We start from the raw sequence: 23,389 nt of genomic DNA, 5'->3' as shown, positions 1-23,389 counted from the left end.
GGTCCGCGGCGTCCTGTATTACTCCGTTGGCCAATCGCAACTGTAAACGAAATCAGCTTTTTAATGTTTGACTATATCAAACATTCCATGTATCAAAATTCTAGACCTCATAATGTTTTCTCTTGTAATAAGCTTCTTGTTTACGTAACAAGAAGCGTTAAACCAGCGGACTACTTTTTTGTCGTGGAGGAATTCTGTGCGCGGAGGCTGAATGTGGGCGGAGCTTCACTGTATACTCAAGTTTTATACGAATATAGAATAGGTTCTCACAACATGCGGGAACGCTACCGACGTGTGGAGCCACCTTGAGCAACCCGCCGAGAACTATGCCGTAGTAGCCACAGTAGTTACACCGGGAATTACCCGCAGGTTCTGCCGCGACCACTTGGAGGAAAGCGGTACTCGAGCCGACGCGACAGACGCATTGCGGCATGGCCGAGGCGGAGGTGATGAGCGGGCCGCGGCTGGGCTTCGCCGGGCGCCGCCTGCTGTGCACGCTGCTGGGCGGCTTCTCCGGGAATGCGTCCTCGCTGCCGCTGCTGCTGTGGCCCCTGGCCCTGGGCGGGGCCCTGACCGGGGCCGTCGAGGCCGGGGCGCTGGGCGCCGCCGCCGCCAGCGCCCTTGGCGCCCTGGCCGCTGCCCTGGCACCGCCGGCAGCTGCACTGCTCGACCGCCGGAGGGCGCCACGCGTCACTTCGCCGGAAGTGGTGAGCGTAAATACACTTCGCCAGTGGACAACTTTAACTCCATTTAATTTCTATTATCTCATAGTGAACATCTTATTTTGTACTCATGTCTATCGCTTAGAACTATTTAGTAGCGTTGTGTTCTAGATGTCTGATTATAATTTCATTTATGGTTCTTCTTGCCTGTCATATTTGTGTCATGTTCAATTTGATTTATTTGGTAAAAAAAAGCCTTACATGTTTCGTCTCTTTTGCGTTCGAAATTGCAGTGATTATCTAAATGGACCCTTTGCTTTACTATGTGTGAATTCTGTATTCTCCCTCCTGCCTTGTAATGGGCCCCAGGCCTAGTCAAGCTACTCTGAAGCAGCTTTTTGCCTAAGGGTTTTTTTTTCTCTTTTAGAGAAATAAAGAATATGCGTATGTACGTATGTGTATGTATAAGGGGAGGCAAGCGCGAATCACTTCCGTCCCCACTGATTCGAGGAACGTAACTGAACTTAACTATGAACGTAACTGAAAGGGGGGGGGGGGGGGAATGGCGCTAGCGTCTGCAGTAAAGAACAAGAGTCAACAGATGGTTCTGAAAGGAGGAACGTTCTCTCTCTATTCCTTTTGAATTTCATACCTGTGCGGCCGTCGTAACCGCTGCACACCTCTGTGTGTTTGGTGAACTCCTCCAGTCGCGTTATCCCGGGCGCCTGATTTGGGGCGCCGGTCAGAGTCACTTGGCGTGGCGTTCCTTCTTGTGTTCTTGACGCCGGTGCAGCGACAGCTATGGTGTTCTTTGGTTTTGTACTCGTGACCTGTAAAATTGCGAAGAGTGCAGCGAGACCCCCGCTGATACGACGAGTATACTGCTACCCGCGATGCTTCATCGGGAGCCACCGATCATTTCGGCGCCGTGGATCACAAACTGCGATTTAGTCGCTGCTGTTGACGAAGCAGTCATCGTGTGTGGTCCGCAGAACAGCCAGTCGGTGGGAACCGATTGTGCTACTGTGTGTTAACTGGCTCCCGGTACTCAGGTAACGGCAACTCTAACACGATATGCTAAAGGTGTCTGTTGACTACTCATATAGCGCACTACCCACAGGGCTATCGGCGCAGGCGCAGCTGAGCCTTGCGAAAGCGGTTCACGATAGCGGAATGCAGGTCGCGCTATGCTAAAACTCTACTTATTCCGGAACAATTGAGATGGTTGCACTTCCAAGCACACTGTTCCGAGTCCACGGCATACGTTTGGGCTGCGGCCACTCCTCTGACAGACGAGGCAATCGCTAAGACACTAACATGCTAGACTTTATCAATGTAGTTTAGCGACTGCAAAAACGCGGTGCTGTCGCAGGCATCCAACGCGGTTATAATGTCAAGGTATCTTGGGTAACACGAAGCTACGTGAGGGGGAGGTCAGAGAGAGAGAGGGAGCAAGTGGGCGAACCTAGAGTCGCTGGAAAACTTTCGAATTTGCGAAAAAGTTTTCGAACATTTTTCTCGTAACTGCGTGCCCGTTCACCGGCGAGGCACTGGCAAAATAAAATGCCGGACCAGTTTACGTTGGAGGTCTATCATCATCATCATCATGACTACGCATACTGCAGGGATAAGGCCTCGCCGACGTCTCTCCAATTTACCCTGTCCTTTGGCAGCTGCAGCCGCCGTATCCCCGCAAACTTCTTAATCTCGTCCGCCCACCTAACTTTCTGTCCCCCTGCTACGCTTGCCTTCTCCAAGCATCCACTACCCAAGTCCATTTGTTCCTCTTGATTTCGACTAGGATATCATTAACACGCGTTTGTTCCCTCACCCACTCTGCCCGCTTCCGGTCTCTTGCAGTTTCCATAGCTCACTGCGTTGTCCTTAACTTAAGCTGAACCCTTTTCGTAAGCCTCCACGTTTCTGCCCCGTAGCTGAGTTCCGGTACGATACATGTAAGGCAGAAAGCTTGGCTAGTTGGCTTTTAGATTGAGAGATTGTAGTAGCGCTAAATAACAGGGACCAAATGAGAGGAGAAGGCAACACAAGCGTTCAGCACACTTTATGCCTAGAGAGACCATTCATCTATAGGCTACGATCAGGTGCCAAAAAAAGTCTACAACCAATCCGCATGCGCGACGGCAGCTCCAATTACAAGGACTTCAATTCCTTAGCAGAAATACAAACATTCGGTTTGCTCACGCACGATTGCCTTTCTACGCCTATAACAAGAGCTTCCAGTATCTCTCGCTCCTTCTGGTCCGCGTGTACAGATATCACATGTGTCTGTGCAGAAAATGGGGTACAATCTTTTTCATCATGTTCACACCGTTCGCAGTGTGCCGCCAAGTGTCCATGGCCTGATATAGCAGCTGCAAGAATCTCATGCCCCATGAGGCGAACGTAACTTCCAGTTCGGCTGATGTAACATTTTCCGTATGATAGCGGGATTCGATAGACCACATTGGTCCTTGTCACAAAATTCGACGCATTTTTGAAACAAAGAAACAAAAACATCGCCGCACGGACGGATCTCGCCAGCGCGCGTCGTGAAACGGGGGAGAAGGAAACCCCTTAGAGCTAGCCTTGTGTGTGTAGCTGCCCCTCCACCACCGCATGCCGACACGGCACGCGGGGGGATTGCGTCAGCCATCACGTCGAATGTTCTATACTCTCGGAGTCGTTTCTACGCGATGTTGACGAAGAGGGTGTAGCCTTGCGTGTGCTAAGAGATGTCCTCCCCCTCTTTACTGGCGCGTCGGCGGCGGCGCCACGACAGAACATTCTGGAAGCTCCTCGAAGCCACTCCCGGCGTTTTGACCAACGGGGGACGCGCGCCCGACGCGAGAAGGAGACTGCACGGCCGATACTGTGGGTATGTGCGCGCCAGCCTTGGCGCGAGGAACAGACAGACGTGGAGCGAGCCTATATAAGAAGGGCGTTGACCGCTGTCAGTTTAGTCCGAGCCGCCGTTTAAGCTTCATCGAAGCGCGCCCGCTCGGCTCCCCGGACAACAACACTTGCCCCAGCCACGGACCAACGAGGCAGCGCGTGCCTGTCTGCGGGACGGCATCGTCGTGAACCTCTGGTCATCGGACTTTCGCAGTGCCCGGTGAACAAGTTGTGTTTTGTTTGTTTGCCTCTCTCTTGTGGTAGTGCACTTTAGGTGTAATATCCCTTTTGTATTGTAGTCTCTCGCGATATTAATTTTGCATAAGTTGAATTGTTTTGATAATCACTTTGTATGTGCTTGTACTAGTTATTGTGAAATCCTCTGTATCATCTCATTGCTTTATAAAGTTTGCTTTGTTTGTGAACCTTTGGCTCCGACTCATTATTTGGCTTGCTAACGGCTAAAGCTTGGCACCAAACGATCAAAAACCTCTTGTCACTTGGTAGCTGGTCTCCATTGAGCTTGCCACGCTGAGTCGAGGGCATCTCCTTTGTGTCCGAGACCGCTACCCCCACACGCTCCAAGGGTGTCAGGGAACGCACGCTAAAGTGCGCGAAGTGCTGACAGTCATCATGCTTACAGGTCTTACAGTGCTTAGGAAGATACTGCATCCGTGAATCAGCTAATGAATTCGCATGCTCTAATAATCTAATCTTGATGCAAGTGTCCCGTTTGCCCGGAGTACACCACAGCTCATCGGAATCTCATAGATTGCATACGATCTGCAATGCAAAAACTTGTACCCGTGGTTAGTGCCACACTCGACCTTCTTTTGCTTATCTTTCCTCGCTAAATTGCACAAACGCGGTAGCTTGCAAGGTGGTGAAAAAATAGGCCTCTACCCCCAATGTACCGACGAGCCTCTCCATACTGCGCGAGACCTTGTGAACATTAGGTATAACTGGCACTTCTGCCTCTCCTGTGTTTCGCCCCCAGAGGCTTTGAGTTTGGGCGTAAGGACTTCAGCAGGGACTCAGCGACTGCCTGGAGAAGGGCAAGTGGAAAACCAGCAGGCCAAAGGCGATCAACCTGCGCATCAAAACTAACCTGAACATTATGTGGACAGGACTGGGCTAGCGGCACCCTGTGGCACGTTGACACATTGCCCCTCTTAACCAGCTTCGAATGGCACGACTAAAATGATACGAGAGCCACTTTTGACCTAGGCATGTACGCCCAGCAGAGGTGGTCAGGATTGTTAAAAAAACAATTTTAAATCTAAGCAAGAGCTATCAGGAAGTTCAGCTGTGAAATTAAAACTGGCATATGCACACTTAAAAGATGCTAAAACCTCCCTCATCACCTGTGCCGCATTGTGGTCAATATTTAAAATGATTAAAAAGTCGTTGACGTATCTGAACACTTGGACGATACGTTCTTCAGATAGTGCCTATGATAGCGAGCGGTCAATTTCAGCTAAAAGGATCTCAGTAAAAACAGGAGCTACACACGACCCGACACAGATTCCGCGTTTCTGCGCATAAAATTTGTCCTGATAAGTCACAATTGTGGAGGTAGGATATACCTTCAGCAATTCCAAAAAACCTGCTACAGAAATATCGTACGCATTCTCAAAAGACGCAGCACCTCAGCTTTCAATACAGTTCCGGACTGCACGGAACATGCAATCGCAGGGAAGGCAGTAGAACAACTCGTCGATGTCAACCAAGAAGCCCGAGTTAACAGCAGACACGCTGCCCCTTAACACTTCCGTCACTCGGTCCGAGCTGCTGATCGTGTCGAGTCACGGGGGCCAGACTTCCCAGACGCGCTGAAGGTACTGACTCATCACAGCTTGCCAGGTTCCAGTTTCTGTAACAATGTTTCTGTAAGCGCATCTTATGGCTCTTGGCGCTGAAAACACAGCGAACACTAGGACCTTATTCTTCACCACTTCACTTTTTTTCCGGTTGAGTTTCAGATCCTTCAAAAGTGCAACCGCCTCTGTCTTAGCATTAGACGGCTTCAAGTCGGTGCTCCGAAAGTTCTTTAAAATAGCTGACATGGATTTTTCACCAAAAAGCTTCTGAGGCAAGACCGCAAAGTTTGATTCCTCATCGGCCATTATTAAAGCGAGTTTCAGTTTCCAAAAAGAAAAGAAGAATAGTAATTCCACGATGAGAACTTTTCCAAGCTGTTTACAGCGCTCCGGTGCTATGCCTTTTCAGAATGCGTGTGGTATTTCTGTAGCAGGTTTTTTGGAATGGCTTAAGGTATATCTTATCTCCACAATTGTGAGTTATCAGGATAAATTTTATGCGCAGAAACACGGAATCTGTGTCGGGTCGTGTGCAGCTCCTGTTTTTACTAAGATAATTTTAGCTGAAATTGACCGCTCGCTATCGTAGGCACTTTCTGAAGAACGTATCGTTCTGGTGTTCAGATACGTCGACGACTTTTGAATACTTTAAATACTGACCACAACGACGACTCGACACAGGTGGCGAGGGAGGTTTTAGCATCTTTTAAGTGTACACTTGCCAGTTCTAATTTCACAACTCAACTTCCTGATAACTCTTGTTAGACTTGAAATTTTCTTCAACGATCCTAACTACCTCTGCTGGGCGTACATGCCTAGATCAAAAGAGACTGACCTACCATTTGACTCGTGCCATTCGAAGCTAGTTAAGAGGGGCAATGTGTTAACGTGCCTCAGGGCATCGCTAGCCAAGTCCTGTCCTCCTAAGGTTCAAGTTATCTTTGATGCTCAGGTTGATCGCCTTCGGCCTGCTGGTTTTCCTCTTGCCCTTCTTCAGGCAGTCGCTGAGTCCTTGCTGAAGTCCTTACGCCCAAAATCAAAGCCTCTGGGGGCGGAAACACAGGAGAGGCGGAAGTGCTAGTTATACCTTATGTTCACAAGGTCTCGCGCAGTATGAAGAGGCTCGCCGGTACATTGGGGGTAGAGGCCTGTTTTCTCTGCACCTTGCTAGCTGTCGCGTTTGTGCAATTTAGCGAGGAAAGATAAGCAAAAGAAGGTCGAGTGTGACACTAACCACAGGTACAAGTTTTTTCATTGTAGATCGAATGTAATCTACGAGATTCTGCTGAGCTGTGGTGTACATCGGGCAAACGGGCCGCTGCCTCAACATAATATTATTAGAGCATGCGAATTCCTTGGATGATTCACGCAGGTGGTATCTTCCTAAGCACTGTGATACCTGTGAGCATGATGACTGTCACCACTTCGCGCACTTTAGCCTGCGTTTCCAGGCACCATTAGAGCGTGTGAGGGTAGCGGTCTCGGAAACAAAGGAGATGCCCTCGACTCAGCGCGGCCCGCAGGTCCACCGCGAACGCGTGTGTAGAAACATCATTGCCCTCTTCTTTCTATCGGGGTGGCACAGGTGTCGCCTAGTCATTAATTCCTAGAGTGCTCATTATCTTCGGATTAACTGACAATTTTCTTTCCATTTCTATAATACTATCTGAACATTTTCCATCAATCCTCTAGTCACCTCTTACTTGTTTCCACTTTGTGAAAAGTCAGCATGTTCTGGCTATTCTGAAAACCATAGTGCTTCGCGGGTTCCTGCGGCAACACCGTGTACTGAGGGCTGGAGAATATGATCTATCGTTTCCCTGTATTGCGTGCAGCTACAGCAAACCTCATCCGTGGTTTCAAATTTTCCTCAAACATCCTCAAACATCCTCAAACATCAAAGTCTTCAAACATCCAGCACTGGCCTCGAAAAGCAAATAGCTCTTTGTGGAATTGTTAAGTAAGTTTTCCCTTTGAATCTTAGATTTAGCCGTTCTATATAGCGCTCCAACAATGGCTTATACAGCATTTTTTTTGCTGGTTAGTGTTTTCTGAGGATCGTACCTTTTGTTTCAAAGCTGTCTTACTATCGGTTTCTTCCCTTTGACTTTTGTATTTATTATTATTGCTGTATTTATTTATTATCTTGTTCTTCGCCTCCATGTAGTATCGATACTGCATCGGTATAAGTACTCGAAGACTCCATAGCTTCTCATTAGTATGCCTGAAACGTTATTCTTACTGCCGTTCTTCTCTTTGCCTCACACCCTTCAAACATTAACTACCCCATAACAGCCTGGACTGCTTCATTCGTAGTGTTTGCATGTGGCCCCAAGGCCTACAGTCCCTACGTCTCGTCATTTCCATCCTGGCACGGCGATATCTTACCGATACTCACGTATGGGACAGAAACGTGGAGGCTAAGAAAGAGGGTTCAGCTTAAGTTAAGGACAACGCAGCGAGCTATGGAAAGGAAAATGATCGGTGTAACGTTAAGAGATCGAAAGAGGGCGGAGTGGGTGAGGGAACAAACGCGCGTTAATGACATCCTAGTTGAAATCAAGAGGAAGAAATGGGCTTGGGCAGGGCATGTAATGCGAAGGCAAGATAACCGCTGGTCCTTAAGGGTAGTGGAGTGGATTCCAAGAGAAGGCAAGTGTAGCAGGAGGCGGCAGAAAGTTAGGTGGGCGGATGAGATTTGCAGGAATACGGTGGCCGCAACTGGCGAAGGACAGGGCTAATTGCAGAGACATGGGAGAGGCCTTTGCCCTGCAGTGGGCGTAGTTAGGCTGATGATGATGATGGTCCACTACGCTTGTCACTGAGACGCGGTCTTCTGGTGCAGCTCAAGGCCATGGAGAGACCCCTGCCCGCGTCGGTGCCCGCGCGCTCCCTGGTCGAAGTGCTGTGCTGCGCCCTGGTTGCGGCGGCGGCAGTGGCGTCTGTCACGGCACAGGCGCTGCCTTCCCAGGTGGGCTCTTGTTCGGTCGCCGCCGTGGAAGAGAACAGAGGCGCTTACTGCGCTAGCACTATAGCTAACATTCAGCCAAACACCCGTTGTCTGTCAGTTTGCTGTGTGGTCTCCGGTCTTGTGACAGGGTGCCCGCCGGGTTGTGGATAACCTGCCAGGTGTATACCACCGTGGCAGGCGGCAGTTCAGTTGATCATTGGTCGCCAGGGGTTGCTCGGGAAGAGCAACCTGCGTCTCACAAGCCTCACCGACGGCAGCACCTGTCATCGCAGCGCAGTGGTGCAGCGCTTAACCGCTGCACCAGTAGTCGTATGAGGACTCCCAGGGATCTGTGAATATGTAGAATGAGATTTCCCATAGACTAACATGACTTACTATTCCTAAACAACGCTACCATGACCCAGCATGATTTGTCAGGACTTAGCGCAAATTACCATGAACAAACATGCCCATTATTCAAAATTTTGGTATGGGCAGTCGGGGGCTCATCTTAAACAGCGCAAAAAAAAGGGACAGCAGAGAAGACACAAACAACAGGACTGGCGCTGGCTTTGTGTCTTCTCTGCTGTCCCTGCTTTTTGCGCTGTATATTACTTTCCTTAAGGTGCCTATCATTGCTCATCACGATTTGCCATGACTTTGCATGACTTGCCATGACTAAACGTCACCATAGAAAGTCAAGATAAACCATGCAAAACCACAGCTAACCGTGCTAGCGCACGGTAATTCATGATTATCCCGAGCTAAACCGCCAGCGAATTTTTTTCTGAAGCCGGAAGCGCGACCAATCAACCGCAGCTACTAAAACACCTTTACTAAGATGGCCTTCAGAGTCACGTGACTTCTGCCGCGTTGTTCTTCTGGATACAGTCACGTGGTTCTTATAGTATACAGTACTCTAAGTAACCGCAGCACTGGAAAGACCTCCCCTCGGTTTTCCTTCTTACATGCTCTCTGCGAAGCAGGCCACAGTGCGGCTGCAGGCATGCACGCCACGGTGCCCTCTTCCTTTCGCCGTAGGGAAGTCGAAGGCGAGGTTGTGCAAAGGAAAGCAAGCAAGGTGTAGCAGGCAGTGCGATGCTGGAGTCGAAGATAGTGAGACACGCTGTTACGAAACGGCGAGTTTGGCGCAACTGGAATGGAATAGAACAGGTCAGTAACATCAACCGAAAAAGCGGACTATGCTCCGGGCAGCCAAAGTTTTTGAACCACCTCACTGGAACTCCGGATCAGAAAAGGTTCGTCTAGAGATATGACTTTAGGTGGCGCTGTAGAGGTAGGGGCTTTAGGTGGAAATATCGACCCCACATGGCCGAAATTTCCGGACCCCTTCACTACAGCGTCCCTCATAGCCTGAGTTGCTTTGGGACGCAAAACCCTCATAAACCAAACCAAATCAAACCCAATCAAATATTAATTGCCATCAAAGAGAAGATTGCACGCAAAGGCGAACTGTATTTTCAGGACGAAACATGCATTATCTGTAATGACGTTTTAACACATTTGGAATTTTGCCTTTCATCGACTGCCGTTTTATTCTATCATCAATTTTATGTTGCGCTGGTTCATGTCTTGCCCCTATTTTGAGTGATTTTTTTTATCGTGTGTTGACAAACTTTTTAATGACAGGCTTTTATTGACCGCTAACGTCAGATACATGGACGACTATCTAATTGTGCTCGCCAATCACGTACGTTCGGAACCAAGCGCCAACCTTGAAGACATATTCACCATTATTAGCAGTGAATCTAAGGGGCTTCTTTTCACGTAAGAAGTTCAGCCTGCAGCTTCTTGATTTGAGACTTGTGTTTAAGCTGGACGGTCATGTATGTTGGTTCTACAACCGCAGATCATGCAAAGAGCTACTGCCTTTCAATTGTGCACATCTCATGCTAATCAAGCGAGGAATCGTTGCGACATGCCTGAATGCAGCCTTGGAAAAATCTTGCGAGTATGAGATGGCACGCAGATTTGATGCGCAAACAAAACGCATTCGCCAAGCTGGGTAGCAAAAACACCTTGTCACAAGTATTTGTGAGGACCTTCTCAAGAAACGCAAGCCAACATTGAAGAGTGATCAGGGTGAAAAGAACAAAGACAATGAGAAACATCCGATGAATGTGATTTCCTATATTCATCGGCTATCGCGCGTTGATGTTCTGAACAGAGAAAAGACTGTTAAGCAGTGTAAAAAGAATCAGCACATTCTCGCCGCTCAGTGCACAGCTGATGTTGCGTACATCATACCTACAAGCTGTGGCCACGAATATATCGGCCAGACTGGGCAGTGCTTCAATGAAAGAGTGAGGCAGCACAAGATTACGATAATTACGGTACGGTTACGGTAGTCACATGACCACGCACTGAAACAGCTGCAAATGCTGTCCGTGTTTTGAAAACATTAGATTCATTGCGGGGTCCAAAGACAAATTAGAACGCGAAATAATTGAAGCATATTACATCGAGCAGAGGTGGCCTATCTGCGTGAGTCAGCCGTCTTTGTCGATGTCAGAATAAAAGACTGGGTTTCTTAGCGGATCACTCCCAACATTGTAATCCTTGCTTCTGTCGTTTCGGCAGGTATCTCTTATTTATTCACCTTTTTCTATCTTTTTTTTCCTGTATCTTTTTGATTGTATTTACGGCTGGTAATGGTTATAGAGTGACTTTTTTGAATAACGAACTTGTTGGCGCCAGTCCTGTCTTCTGTGCGTTTGCCTCCGTCTTTTCGCGCCAGTACGCTTTTGCGCAAATTATGTCATGCTGCAACCAACTAGCTCAAACGAAAGTCTTGCTGGAAAGAAGTTACATTGAAATGTGTGATCAGGTACATAAGTAACTCTCAGGTAACGCCTGCCCACGTTGCAATGCAAGATAGTGCAATTCAGACCGACTCTCTCTTGCGTCCTTTGTCACCACCACGATTGGTAGTTAGCCACTATGGTTTAAAAAAAAATGACTTACAGAAGTGCCCTCATTATTCCAGGAACAGAAATTTTTTTCTTGGGAAACAAATTTTTTTTGTGCATAGGCAAGCGGTTACGAGGGAATAGCATCATCATCGCAATTATCACTACCATCATCATCGTCGTCAGCCTGACTACGCCCACTGCTGGGCAAAGGCCTCTCCGATGTCTCTTCAATTAACCCTGTCCTTCGCCAGTTGCGGCCGCCGTATCCCCACAAACTTCTGAATCTCATCCTCCCGCCTATCTTTGTGGCACTCCCTGCTATGCTTGCCTTCTCTTGGAATCCACTGTTACCCTTAAGGACCAGGGGTTATCCAGCCTTCGCATCACATGCCCTGCCCATTTCTTCCTCTTGATTTCGACTAAGATGTCATTAACCCGCGTTTGTTCCCTCCCCCACTCTGTCCGCTTCTGGTCTCTTAACGTTGCACCTATCATTTTAAGCATGAAATGCTTTTAGCTCCCGTTGTCGGCAGTGTGGTGACGTCACGCCGAGACCGAGAGCCATCATCCGGGCACTGAAATCCACTCGTCCGGGCTCTGAAACGAGAACATCCGGGCACCGTACGAGACTTAACGAGATTGGTTGGTTGCGACTGAGAGAAGAATGAAAAGAAAAGTGCACGGACCTGCCAACTGGCTCAAGCCGAGCCACCACCGCTGTCTCGTGCGGATAGAGTCGAGTTGAAAGACAAGAGAAGAGCGAAAAAAAAAGAGTAAAGACGCGCGTCGCAGCAACCGCGTACGCTGGAGCGGACGCTGGCTGCAAAAACAGATGTACGGCCGTATGCCACAGACACCCAACGACATTCAACGAGACTCTCTAAGCCCTCCTACGGGACCGGCATACAAGCGCCGGTTGCTCTCCAAACGAGTCACAAAAAATAACTGCTGCCAGTGTCTTCTCAATGTTCATCAAGATATCAGTCGAGCTGTGCATTTGATAATGCACGGAATTATAATTTCCGATTTCTAATAACGCGTGCAAAAAGCACATACATGCCACAATACACTTCGTTGTCATATGTGATCTGTTAGGGGCTTTGAGAGAAGGCCGCTTAGAGAAAGAGGGGAGCTCCAGGGCGAGAAGGGCTTTCGGCTGAAAAACTGCTTTCGCGCGCTCCCCAAGGATGGCGCTGCGGTCCTACACTCACGCATGTAAAAGACCGGCCGCAGGGCCTTCATGCCCTTTCCCCCTCTGGCAGGCAGATGTATACACGCTCGCGGAGTATTCGAACGCGCTGCATATACATTCTTGTCAGGCCTGCGTCTCCTCGTATCCGCGTAGGCTTCTGCATCGTCCTGGATTTCAATGCCGCCACCGTCACAGCTGCTTAAGCCGAGCATAGGAGCCTGTGTTAGGCCTGTAAACATTTCATGCTTACTCTACTCTCGGTTACGGGAGAGGCGCAATTTTTTTCTTTCCATAGCTCGCTGCGTTGTCGTCAACTTAAGCTGAACCCTTTTCGTTATCTTCCTCTTTTCTGTCCTATCGGTGAGTACAGGTAAACTACAGCTGTAGTATACTTTTCTCCTGAGGGATATTGGCAAACTGCCGCTCATGATCTGAGAAAACCTGCCATATGCGCTCCACCCCATCCTTATTCTTCTAGTTATTTCCCTCTCGTGATCCGGATCTGCTGTCGCTACCTGCCCTAAGTATTAAGGCGAAAAGCCTTTAATGGCTAATAATCGGGGCCATGACTCTGTCCGTCCGTTACATAAAAGTTTGTGATTTGTGGTGTTTACAATAGATGGCGCCGCCCATCCACATGCTACGCCAACTTTCTGCCAACGCTTATGCAAGTCTCCTTGTCTAGCGTAAGGACACTGGAGAGCACTGCGGAAAAGGCTTTCGCCTCATCGCACTTTAGACCACCGAAGTGCCCCCTCGAAATTATTCCTTTACCATTTCCAGCGCCTCGCTATCAATCGTAAACTGTTGTTTCCTTCCGAGACTGTTGGACATTACTTTACTTTTCCGAATATTCTTACTTATTTATTGAAAATTTGTCTACTTATTTCTCAATACCGTCAGTGTTGGTCAGGCTTCAACAGGAGTGTGCACACAAAAATACATGGATCATTTCACATATAACTTTTCATGACAAACATTATTTTAATGGATGACTGTAGTGGCTGTATAGACGTTACAAATATCTTCCAGTATTTTTATTTTAAGACATACATCCTGAGCCCGTACTATCTGCATGACTGCGGAGATGTCCACTGAGTCAAATGCTTTGTCGTAATCTATGCAGGTATTGGTTACATTCTGCGCATTTCTCTGTCGATTGATGTGTGAATATGGTCTATTGTCGAGTAGACTTTATGAAAGCCTGCCTGGTCATTTAGTTATCTAAGGTCTACCTTATTCTATGTTATTAAATAACTTGTAGGCAGACACTAAGCTGATCGACCTGTAATTTTTCAAGTCCTTGACGTCCCCGTTCTTATCGATAACGGTGATATTAGCAGTTAAAAACAGCAGCAGAGAGAAATGAAGACCAAGAAGTAACAGACACATACGAAGAAGACGATGTTGCGCTGACAACTGAACAGTTATTAGAAAAGCGGCATATATATACTGAGGAACTGCCAACACATTGAATAATTTCTTATCATTATCGGCATGCATCGCTACGCAGCAAATTCATTTCTTTCTTCGTTAGGCCAACCGAAGGAGAGCTGTCTGATTGCTCCCGCAAATCACGGATGGCCCATGCTTGCAAGATTTCTCGAGTCAGATTGTGTTCTTTTTCAGTATGTCTGCACGAGGTGAAGGTCGGCAGGACTGTTTTTTTTTGTTTTTTTTGCATATCTCGCATTCCCTGCAGGTCATGAGGATTAAAGGCTTTCGCTTAAATAAATAAGAGGGTAAAGTGCATTGATAGATTTTATTCCGAGCTCTGCATTAGGTCAAAAGCGATTCTAGACCTCAGAGCTTTGTTTGAACGTCTTGAAGCGAAAAGCCTTCTGTATTCAACTGAGGGAGAGCTAAAAGTTCCTATTCCGAAACTGAACGCATGCTACGACGAGCTGTCTGACAGCGCACTTTTGACCGAACTTCCTAGGATGAGGAGAAACCTTAAAGCAGCCGGAATTGGACCCCAATACGCCAACAACTGGGCAGCAATGGACTTCCTAACATTCTTTACTAAGTGGGATTTTGTAGATTCCCTTTCCCCCCGTTCATTAGGACTGCAACTATTTCTCACGATATGTGTGACTGGGGCGCAGTGTGAAAGGAGTTTTTCCAAGCTGGAACTAATCGAAAACTACTTGAAATCAACAATGGGTCAGTCTAGGCTTTCAGTTCTCGCATTATTATCGATTGAAGAGAACTTGCAAAACACACCTATTTTAATCAAGCGATCAGCAGCTTTGCAGAAAAGGGAAATTGTGATTTGAGTTTTCATTCTTTCCTTGCGTGATTGTTCGCTAATGAAATAACCGTGATATTTTTGCTATCAGTTACGTGAAGAAAAGTGGCTTCCAAGTGTTCTCACTCTTTGTATATCGTTGGGTTCTTGACCTTTTAACGGATGCATGTAGATGGGGATGATTGAGTGGTTGTCTAGGCGAAGTTTAAAAAAAAGGGTTATTTTCGTCTTAGTAGGTAGGTCTTGTCGATAGGTGTTGACAGAATGAAGAAGTCAATACCTTGACGCAGAGTTATACTCTTTGTTCTGAAGATATTTTGGCTGGTTTGGGCGAAATATGAGAGTAGTTGTGGGCCTTTAGCTTTAGTTTGGCAGATGGCCTCACCGCACTGGTACAAGATATCCAAGGCCGCCCCCAAGCACTCCCCACGTCCAACACGTCACGTGGTTCACAGTGCCAGCACTGGCAGGAGGTCCCCAAGGCCGCGCAGTCGACCCGTCTCCCTGCCCGAAGAGTGATCAAAAAGCGTCGTTAGGGGAAGCGCCACTTGTGAGGGAGTGGAGCGCGGTTCGATATATCGAATGTCCGGCTAAGCACCCTGACTCTTTCTCCTCCCTTGATCACCTTGTGTGTATCAAGGAACGATATGCCTGCCCTCTCTCTACCATGAACGGTAAAATTGGAGTTCGATACAGTGCGCGACTTTCCCATACTTTCACAGAACATTTTCAGAAGATAATCTTTCTGTTCGATATAGCCAGCAATCAGAAATATCCGGACTTGGCTCTATTACTTTCGTAAGAGGCTTTCTTTAGATGCTTGACTGTATAATATATTGTCACGTACTAGGACGACGAAGAAGCGGTCGAGGCGCGGGTGGAGCGCTCGCTCTGGTTCTTCAGCTTTCCGCCCCGTAACAATATTAACGCGATTGCGTGAATGCGCCTGTTGTGCAGAAAATCCGGCGTCGTCGTAGTGGGCGAAAAGCAATTGGCGCCTGACCCTTAGGTCACGTGACCTTGTAACGCCATCATAACCTTCCCACCGCGTTAGGTGGCAGTTAATCACTGGTCGCGGTAGGTTGCTGGGGAACAGAAACCTGGATCTCAGAAGCCCTACCGGCTGACTGCGCTGCTCCACCGCGCTAGGAGTGGTAGGAGGAATCGCTGCGATCTACGAATGTAAATAGAGAATGACCAGTTCCGTACATATGGGCATGTAGGCAAGAAAAGCACGCATCTCCATGAGCTCCATCGGATTTAAGGTCCATGCTGACAATGACAAGCCCATCTACGTGAACGATCACCTAACCCCAGAGAACAAACGTCTTCTTGGCAAAGCACTGGCTCTGAAAAAAGAAAAAAACTGGGAGTTTGTGTGGGTAGACAATGGCCGTATCAAGGCAAGGGAGACCAAGGATAGCGACGTCTACCGTATCTCTGGAGTTGATGATCTTTCAGTCTTCACGTAAAAGGAGCACCACATATCAATAATCATCATGCACTTCTCACTAGACCACTTTAAAAGCCTCCTTCTTAATTCAGCTGATACCCATAAGTCTATTATTCATTTTAATTCTCGCAGTTTACCAAGGCATTACGATGACTTAGTAAACTTTTTAACGCTCGTTGATCACGCCTTTTCAATCATTTGTCTTTCTGAGACATGGCTGTCATCCGACGATGATAGGCTGTTTGCTCTTCCTGGCTATCACAATGAATACTATCACAGGTCAGCTGATCGACACGGAGGATCTGCTATCTTTATTTCTAACGCTATATCCTACAAACGCCGTCACGACATCGCGTTTCAAACAGAAAAGTGCGAATCAGTATGGTTAGAATTTGACAAAGCAATTTTTGCTTCACACAGAAACACTGTCATTGGTAGTATCTATCGCTCACCATCCGCGTCTTACGAGCACTTTTGCCACGAACTAGAAGTCATCCTCCAAATTCTAAATCGTGAAAACAAGAACATTGTAATCGTAGGTGACATTAATATTGACATAACTGACATTTCTGACAGCTCTTGTTCTGTATACACAAAATGCTTTCTCGGCCATGGTTTGGAGTCATTACTGGCGTCACCAACGCGCATTGCTCATCGAGGCTCTAGCACCCTCATTGATCATATATTATCTAATGTCATTACGCCTCAAACAGCAGGAGTCATCAACTTTGATATCACGGACCATTATCCCACTTTCCTGTTAATTGAATGCCCTAATAACACGCCCCCCAGAAAACGCTATAAGCAAACATTTGATAGAAACCGGTTTGTTGCGATAGTGGCTGAGACTAACTGGGATAGCATACTACAAGAAACATGCGCCAATAAAGCGTCCAGTAAATTTTCTGCGAAGCTCAAAGAAATAATTAGCTCATGCACATCGGTAACTCCCATCACTCATTGGTACTCAGTTCCCCGGAATCCATGGATAACCAAAAGCCTTCTAAGCTGTATAAATAAAAAAAATAACCTTCTCAAAAAGGTTAGAAAGCAGCCATTTAACGTGCGCCTAAAACAGCGCTATCAAAAATACTCAGATACTCTCTCCGCAGCACTTAAACGCTCCAAACAAGATTACTACCAAAATGAAATACTTAGAAATGGAAATGACACTCGTAAGAATTGGGTAACAATTAAGGAATTTCTGAATATAGCTGAAAACAAAACGAGCATAACGAAAGTCTCTGACGGTGAGTGTACTTTAACTGATCAAACTGACATTGCTAATGCATTTAATTCCTTCTTCTCGCGCCGCGGTTCCCCGCCTCCAAGTAGTTACTGTGGCCCTCGTCGATGCCCTCACTCTTTTTACTTGCGCCCTACTTCACCAGACGAAGTCTTCCAAATAATTTCTAGCCTAAAAAATACCGCTCCTGGGATCGATGAAATTCCTTCTTTCAAAGTAAAGCTGGTGGGTCGTGAGCTGTCTAATGTTCTTAGTCACATTATTAATTTAGTATTTAGGACTGGTGTTTTTCCAACTGAACTTAAAAAAGGTAAGGTGACGCCGATATTCAAGAAAGGCGACAAAGAATGCCTAAGTAACTACCGTCCAATAACTATATTGCCTTTCTTTAGTAAAATAATAGAAAAGTTAATTGTTAATCGCATAATGTACTACCTCATTAAATTCCAGCTGTTAGCAGATCAGCAATTTGGATTCCGGCCTAATTACTCCACAGAACTAGCTTTAATCGAATTCACAGACAGTATTAAGCAATATATTGATAATGGGTTGTTTGCCGGTGCTGTTTTCTTAGATTTCACCAAAGCATTTGACACAATTAACCACACTATACTGTACACTAAATTAGAATCTCTAGGCATCTGTGGGCCTGCTCTAGCTCTTTTACGCAGTTATCTCACTAACCGTATACAAGTTGTCCAGCTACAAGAAACATTGTCTTCCCCTTTAACTATTAATTTAGGAGTGCCACAAGGTTCCATTTTAGGTCCGCTTCTTTTTCTCATTTTCATCAATGACTTACCTTTGTCCTTAATTAACACAAGATGTATACTTTACGCGGATGATACGACATTATTCACTCAGGATAGCAATTTCACAAGCCTAATAAACAAATTAAACATGGACTTACAGAATATTGTTTTATGGTGTGAAAATAACTTACTACAACTTAATCCTACAAAAACCACTTTCATGTTATTCCGCTCTCATCAAAAGCATGTCATCCCGAGCCCAGCCGTTTATCTTGGACATCATATTATCACTGCCTCCGAATCCGTTACATTTCTCGGCATCACGCTTGACTGTCATCTAAAATTTCATCTACACACCAAATCTATCAGTAAAAAAATTTCATTTGGAATAAGGGTGTTAATAAAAACTAGACTTTTCTTTCAACGCCATGTTCTCTTATCCCTGTACTATGCTTTCATTAACAGTCACCTTAATTATTGCCTATCATCATGGGGTAATATCTATTCATGCCATATGTCATGTATTTCTCATCTTCAAAATCAAGCGCTTCGAATTCTATCTTTCAGCCCATACACAGCCACTGCTTCACCTCTTTACTCTGACCTAAACATTCTGCCATTGAAATGCCTCCTTAATCTTAGGTTAGGTCTTCTAATCTACCGCGCTCGCAATAATAACAATCAACTTCTCTGTTTTTCCGTATCTTTCCTTTCTAATAGCAATAACACTAGATTCTCTGAACAAAATAATATGCTTCTACCAAAAGTGAACACAAATTATGGAAAACAAACTGCTTTTTTCTCCGCCATCAAAACCTGGAATTCATTACCACTAGCAATCAAATCCGCACGTTCGCAGCCCGCTTTCTACACTTTACTAAAAAAACATCTCCTATCAACCCATTCAGCTTCATGCCATGCTTAAGGTTGCCTTCATCTTATTTTATGTTCCCCACTCTGACAGCAAACGGTCATATTGTTAATCTTCTGGAACCTCTTTTTTTTTTTTTTTTCTTTCTCCGCCTGTGTATTATATCTGCATTTATTCAATGCCCATTTTTATCTGATGTCTTTTTGTGTTCTTTCTATTGCTCTTATGTTTTGCTATTTTATGCCTTTTTTGTTAAATTATGCCCGCTAACTATTGTATAACTTATTCATTGCCGCAAATTACACTAATAGATTTTAACTTGATTGTATACTTTTATAGCTCCTCTGCCAAACTTATGCACTTTCCTTCTGTATTCCTGATGGGAGGTCCCCCAGACAGTTTTCACTTTGGGACCTCCTACTGTACTAACTTTTTTATGAAACTCACAACTCATTTGTATTTCGTTTTAATAAACCTTCAAACCTTCAAAAGCACCGCAGGCCTCTGAAGGGAGCTGTTACCGCTATAGCGTGTTGCCCTTAAGGCAGAGCTGAAGTGTCCCCTGAAGATTTTGTCTTCTTTAAATGCGCATGTTGTGTACAGTTCTTTGGAAATTGAAACTGAAATTGAAATTGAACTTTATTCCATGGAGGCGGAAAGGGACTCGAACAAAAGGGAAAACATATCGCTTGACGTGGTTCGAGCCCCCATTTACAAGGCATACAGCAGTTGCACAGTTACATATATAGCAGCCCAATTAAGACAACATGCACACATAGCAAGTGAATCAAGAATTTCCTGGCTGAGAATAAAAATTAGTGTGTCGCATTCTACGCCAGTCTTATTTTGCACAACGCTAAGATATTTTCATCATATCAGGATTAGCATAATACACTTGAAAGAAAAAAGCATCATTATACAATTCATAGCGAGCAGAACCATCACTCTTTGTAAAAAAATTCTTCAATGTTTGGGTGCTAACACTTTCGATATTTATATCGTGTTTATGGAGATAATTTAACAAGGTGGGAAGGGAATATTCGAGCATTTGACGGCTGGTGGTTGAGCGCATGAATGGAATTTTCCAAATTTCAGGTGACCGCGATGTAGATCTACCTTCTCTTCAACTTAGATCCATGCCAGACTCCGTTTCTGTCTGAAATTTTCTTTTAGAGACTGGTGTGGAGATCACTATGTTCAGGCAAAGGGCCAGAGAGGGAGGAGGTATTTAGCAGCAGCTTGCACGTTTGCACTTGAGTGCTCCTCAGCGACGCGTGGATGACGACCTCTCTCGGACGAAGTGGCAGACAAGATACGGTCTGACGGCGCTTGTGTAAAGTACGAAAATTGATCGCTGGGTCACACGAAACATGAAGGTCGCAGGTGATTCCAAGCCAGCGGGCCTCGGAGCATTGGGCGCCACCTGTCGGAGCACTCTGGCGGCGTGCTCAACTATAGCGCTGGCACCTTCGGGTGCACGTCGGAGCTCTTCCCGGCGAATAAAATGTTTTACAATCAGTGCACGTCGGAGCGGATCGGTTCGGTTGTGCCTGGCGTAGCATTCGTTATCAGGGTGCAACTTAAACATACAGAATATTATGCACATATATGCAGCGAGTGATTTGCACGCCTGTGCCAGTGCATTTGTAGCGCAAAGGCTGCGTCAGCGGCCACTAATGCAGTTCCCGTCCTACGACCACTCTCCTTGCCTAACGGAGAGCATGTGACGTCCAGGAGGCGCCCAGATGTCGCCCAAAGGCTTTTCAGGGACCCTTACCGTGTGGAACAGTCTCACTGATGATGCTGCTAATTTGTAGCAACGTGGTATTCATATGAGGAAATCAGTTAGTTAGATGGCCTGTCAGTTAGATGGCCTTTAGTTAGTCCTTACCTTCTTCCTTAAGTGTCCTTACTGAGCATGTGTGCAGGTATAGTTTGTTTTATGTGCGCCTGTATTTTTGAGCAGGCTATGTTCCCACCTTCTATGATATTGTAACAAGCGTGTAAAGATAGATAAATTAAAATTAAAATTAAAAATAAATTAAAATAGAAAAATAGATGGCTGCGCTTGGGTGGATGTCAATGAGTAATTACTCCCTTATTACAAATCTACTCCACCTTGGGGGATTCCCCTACACATTTCACAAACTCTGTTCCCAATTCGAATTATTCATAAATTCGCTCTCATCCTACCATAACCTTGCCGTCCCGGTTAGCTCAGTTGGTAGAGCGACTGCTCCGGTGAAGCGGTGGTCCCGGGTTCGAACCCCGGACCAGGACGAATCTTTCTTTAACTGCGAAGTTTCTGAGAAAGCTGTATAACTTTCCTCTGTGGCCGTGTGGCTGCGCTTGGGTGGATGTCAATGAGTAATTAATTACTCCCTTATTACGAATCTAATCCACCTTGGGGGTTCCCCTAAACATTTGACCAGACAAGTAAACATTTGAGCAGGGTGTGTTGCTGGGCAAATTGGTTTGACATCCTGAACATGCAGCGAAGAAAACAGGGTCAATACGAGCAGGCGCGTATTGACCCTGTTTTCTTTGGTTTTTGTTAGTTGGCTTGACTTGCGCATGTACCTTAAAATCACGGGTTCTGGGTACGGTATAAAACGTGCGGATCGACCTCCTTCGAAATTAAAGTTGTTAGTTCAGCGCCCTTTGTCTGTCGTCTCTCCTTCGTCGCTCGTCTGTCAGCTCTGCATGTTCAGGAGTAAATATTTGAAGGGGGTTCAAACTGTGGCGCAGCTGGCGTCTCGCTGGTCCGCGGAGCATCGGCCGGCCCCGGGCCGGTGGGCGCTGTGCGCTTGCAGTTGGCTCAGCGCCTGCGTCAGCCTCTGGGCGCCGGTGACGGGCAGGTGTCCCGTCGAGCCGGCGGTGGCTGCCTACGGCTCTTCGTCGGCCGGCCTCGGCAGGACCCTCTACCGGCCGGCCTATCTCCTCCTCGCCACGGCGCCCCTCTCCCTCGGGTACGTACTGCGTATTCCACAGGCTCCGAGGCTTATGGCGCCGTCCCGCGGACGAGCTCTACTCCGAGAGTCTTCATAGTTGGCCGTAACTCCGCGTACACCTCATGGTCGAAACCTGAGTTATACGTAACTCATTACAAGTGAATGATTCCATTTCATTTCATTTCATTTATTTGTCCCTTAAAGGCCCGATGGCGTTACATAAGGGGGGAGCAAACTCAGGAATTGTACCAACGAAAACAAGAACACTACGGAGAAAGGTTTGGTTTGGTTTATGGGGTTTAACGTCCCAAAGCGACTAAGGCTATGAGAGACGCCGTAGTGGAGGGCTCCGGAAATTTCGACCACCTGGGGTTCTTTAACGTGCACTGACATCGCACAGTACACGGGCCTCTAGAATTTCTCCTCCAAAGAAATTCCAGCCGCCGCGGCCGGGATCGAACCCGCGTCTTTCGGGTCAGCAGCCGAGCACCATAACCGCTGAGCCACCGCGGCGGCCTACAGAGAAAGAAAACAAAATAACAGTAAAAAGGGATAGGAATGTACAGCAGGTAAGTGGTGCCGAAAAGGTTATACAATATGCAAGAAGTGAAAAAAAAATTGAGCACTTGAGTAAACACAGGCTAGAAGGAATGATATAAAAGAGCAAAGACAATTGGCTGTATAAAGTATATAATTGAAAAGATTTCTCTCCCGAAAAATGGTCGTTTAGTATTTCACGGAATGATTTGCGATTAGTGCATGATACAATGGTGTTTGGCAGGGCATTCCACAGTGCTATTGCGTGCGGGAAGAAAGAACTGAGTGCTAACGTGCGACAGTTGATGCGAGCGATGCTATGATTATGGTTCAAGCGGCTAGACGTCCTATGGGGGGGTTCTAGTTTTGCGTGTCATGAGCGGGGATGATAATAGAAATTTGGATGATGACTTGTTCTCAATGTCGTTTTCTTGTTATTCTGTAATTAATCGATTACTTTTTCAAACAGTAACATTCCGGGTAATTCAAATCCTTCTTCCCGTAATTGATCACTGCTAATTAGTTACTTTTTTTCCAAAACCACGCTGTAACCAACTATACAGGTTTGAGAACCTGAGCCTTACTGCAAACATTGCAAGTGAATGGTTACTTGTTCTCAATCTAGTTTTGTTGTAATTCTTTAATTAATCGATTACTTTTTCAAACAGTAACGTTCCGGGCACTTCAGTTACTTCTTCCGGTAAATGATCAGTGGTAATTAGTAACTTTTTTTCCAAAACCACGCGTAACCAACTATACAGCTTTGAGAACCTGAGGCTTACTGCAAACGCTGGTGCTAACTGCGATGTTCACTTGGAGACAGCATAACAATGGGCCGGCTGCAGAGAAGCATCGCTCTTGATCATGTCCGGGCCACAACCG

At 46.4% G+C, this 23,389-nt stretch overlaps 1 protein-coding gene across 2 annotated transcripts in view; it reads left to right on the top strand.

Annotated features, from left to right (window-relative positions):
- The first annotated feature begins 380 nt into the window (after positions 1-380).
- Positions 381-23,389, top strand: part of LOC149327467 (pecanex-like protein 4) — a 132,932-nt gene continuing 109,923 nt past the window's right edge. For both annotated transcript variants that reach the window (XM_089565155.1, XM_089565154.1), the window contains exons 1-3: positions 381-707; positions 8,220-8,345; positions 21,768-21,988. In XM_089565155.1, the coding sequence (XP_089421281.1) occupies positions 432-707; positions 8,220-8,345; positions 21,768-21,988 (623 nt within the window). In that variant the 5' untranslated portion in view covers positions 381-431. The remainder of the gene's footprint in view (positions 708-8,219; positions 8,346-21,767; positions 21,989-23,389) is intronic.

This window comes from Amblyomma mixtum, chromosome 10 (assembly GCF_055824585.1).
Source record: "Amblyomma mixtum isolate Tamu chromosome 10, ASM5582458v1, whole genome shotgun sequence".
Lineage (NCBI taxonomy): Eukaryota > Metazoa > Arthropoda > Arachnida > Ixodida > Ixodidae > Amblyomma > Amblyomma mixtum.
The sequence above is the reverse complement of the archived record's forward strand: the minus strand, read 5'-3'. Positions and strand labels throughout refer to the sequence as shown.